We start from the raw sequence: 2,500 nt of genomic DNA on the forward strand, positions 1-2,500 counted from the left end.
CGCTGCTCCTCCTGCACGGCGGTCTCGAGGGCGGCGGCGTTGCATCGCATCTCCTCCTCGTCCATGATGCTGTCGCTGTCGTAGTTCCTGTGGTGCACGGGGGAGGCGATGGGCGGTTTAGAGAATGGCCACTACATTGGGGGTGTACGCAATTGTATCATCTTTTAATCAATTTGATTTCCTGATGAACAAATAATTGAATAAACAAATAAATAAATAAATATTATGTATCCATATATATATAATGTATGTATACATAAATACAGATATAATGTATGTATATATAAATATATATATATTATGTATATACAAATCTATCTATCTATATATATATATATATATATATATATATATATATATATATATTTATATCATATATAATTTATTATATATTATATATTATATACATACATACATACATACATACACACAAATACATATACATATACATATACATATACATATGCACATGCATATATATATATATATATATATATATATATATATATATATATATGTATATGTATATATATATATATATATATATATATACATATACATATACATATACATATATATATATATATATATATACATACATACTTACATACATACATATTTACATACTTACATACATATTTACATACTTACATACACATACATACATACATATTTACATACATACATACATACATACATACATACATACATACATATTTACATACTTACATACACATACATACATACATACTTACATACACATACACATATACATTACATATACACATACATATACACATACAACCACACATACACCCACGTGTATGCATACATGCAAGCAACCTTGCCTCATAATATTTCCTTCCCAGGTCTAATAGGAGTCTCCTACCTGCTTTCTTGTTCTGCCTGCAGCAGATCTTGGTCCGAGGTTGCATGCTCTCCTCCTCCTCTTCCCAACTTGTCAGCTGCATTTCTCACACTTTCGGTCACGTCCCTCCTCTCGTCATCATCTGCATCGCTCGTCTCTGATGTTTCGGGGATGGAGGGGTCACACAGGTGGCTCACTGGCTCAGCTGGTTCCTCACTCCGTCTATCAGCCATGGAGAAGGGCCGGCTCTCCGCTTCGGCTGGCTCCTCCCCTTCCAGAGCCCCGTTCTCCAAGATCCTGATCTCAGACACTGTGGGGCTGCCATTAGAGTCCCCTCTGCTGATATCATGAGGCTTCTTATTCTCTTTATTTGCACTCAAGGCTCGCGCACTCTCCGCTCTGCCCTCCTTCTGACTGCCGTTTCTCTTGGTGAGCTCCTCTGCACTCTTCGTGCTCCCCCTGTTTCTTCTGCTCAAGGACTTCCGGGATGAACTCTGCCCGGTGAGCTCCAGTGCCAAGTTCTTTTTCTTGTCCGAGGTCTTTGCCGCCCCCACCTCCTCGCCCTCGGCAGGAACCAAACTGCCTTGGCTCTTTGACTTTTTACCGGTAGAAGCCTTCTGATCTTTCTGGGCAGAGGCACTTCCGCTCTTTGCTGGCGCCACTTCTCCTTTGGATTCCTGCGAGTCCTTCTCTTCCTTGGTCTCATTCACGGCCAGGGAAGGCATGGACATGGCAGAGCTGGGCATGTGGAACCGGTTCTTGATTCCACTTCCATGATGACCTGTTTTGTGGAAAAAATATTGCTAGTGCTACAAAACAATTCATCAATGATGTGAAACTAAATTTCAGTCGAGGATACACCCAATTATAATTAAATGTGCATCATCTGTTTTCTTCTCTTTTCCATGAGTAAGCACATTCATTTGCAAAACAGTAAAAAAAAACCTCTTGGGGATATTCTTTCCAATTCTTCCATGTTACTATCCTGGTTAATCTCACTCACTCATTCTGTCCCTCTCTCACTTCTATCTTCCCATTTCTTATTCCTTTTGTCTCTCCTTTCATTTTCCCTATTTTTCCCCCTTATTTCCCCCAAATTTTACTAGATAACAGAGAAATTCATCAATCTACAGTAAACAGTGGTAGGTAGAAGAATTGTCTGCAACATATAAGTAATATTCAATAAGTTTCTTTTCTTGGTATTACTGACTCAGATTGTGCTTGAAAAATTTATTATCCAAAATCTTTTGAAAGTCTGGCTTAGACCCAATATTAAAATGGCGAAAAATCCATTCCACAATGCTTTTGAACGAGATAATATTCATTTGGATTATCATCAAAAAGAAATCTCTAAATCATCTAAACCCAAGGCAGATTGTTATGTTCAGCACCTGCAAAACATAACGATTACTAAAACCTCAATCTTACCATCACTTTTCAAGCTACCACTACGTTTGTCTCTCGACGAACTAGCACCATTAGTGTGATGGTTGTTGCTGCTGCTACTACTGAGGGAGATAGTGCTGCCTCCATGACTCCTTCTGCCACGGCGGACGACTTCCCAACCTTCACCGTCATCTGTTGTGGAAACAAAGTCTATTATCTATATTACATCTATACATCTGCATATGA

General features: G+C 38.7%; 1 protein-coding gene across 4 annotated transcripts in view; it reads right to left on the minus strand.

Annotated features, from left to right (window-relative positions):
• ssp3 (SCAPER domain-containing protein short spindle 3) overlaps nt 1-2,500 on the minus strand; it is a 66,396-nt gene that overhangs the window by 50,846 nt on the left and 13,050 nt on the right. For all 4 annotated transcript variants that reach the window (XM_086552485.1, XM_086552484.1, XM_043026094.2 and 1 more), the window contains 3 exons: nt 2,297-2,446; nt 890-1,649; nt 1-87 (listed from right to left, as the gene is read on the minus strand). The exon at nt 1-87 is cut by the window's left edge and continues 43 nt beyond it. In XM_086552485.1, the coding sequence (XP_086408611.1) occupies nt 1-87; nt 890-1,649; nt 2,297-2,446 (997 nt within the window). The remainder of the gene's footprint in view (nt 88-889; nt 1,650-2,296; nt 2,447-2,500) is intronic.

Source organism: Penaeus japonicus, unplaced genomic scaffold (assembly GCF_977035675.1).
Source record: "Penaeus japonicus unplaced genomic scaffold, GWHDUDI00000001_assembly GWHDUDI00000027, whole genome shotgun sequence".
In the NCBI taxonomy this organism is placed as follows: domain Eukaryota; kingdom Metazoa; phylum Arthropoda; class Malacostraca; order Decapoda; family Penaeidae; genus Penaeus; species Penaeus japonicus.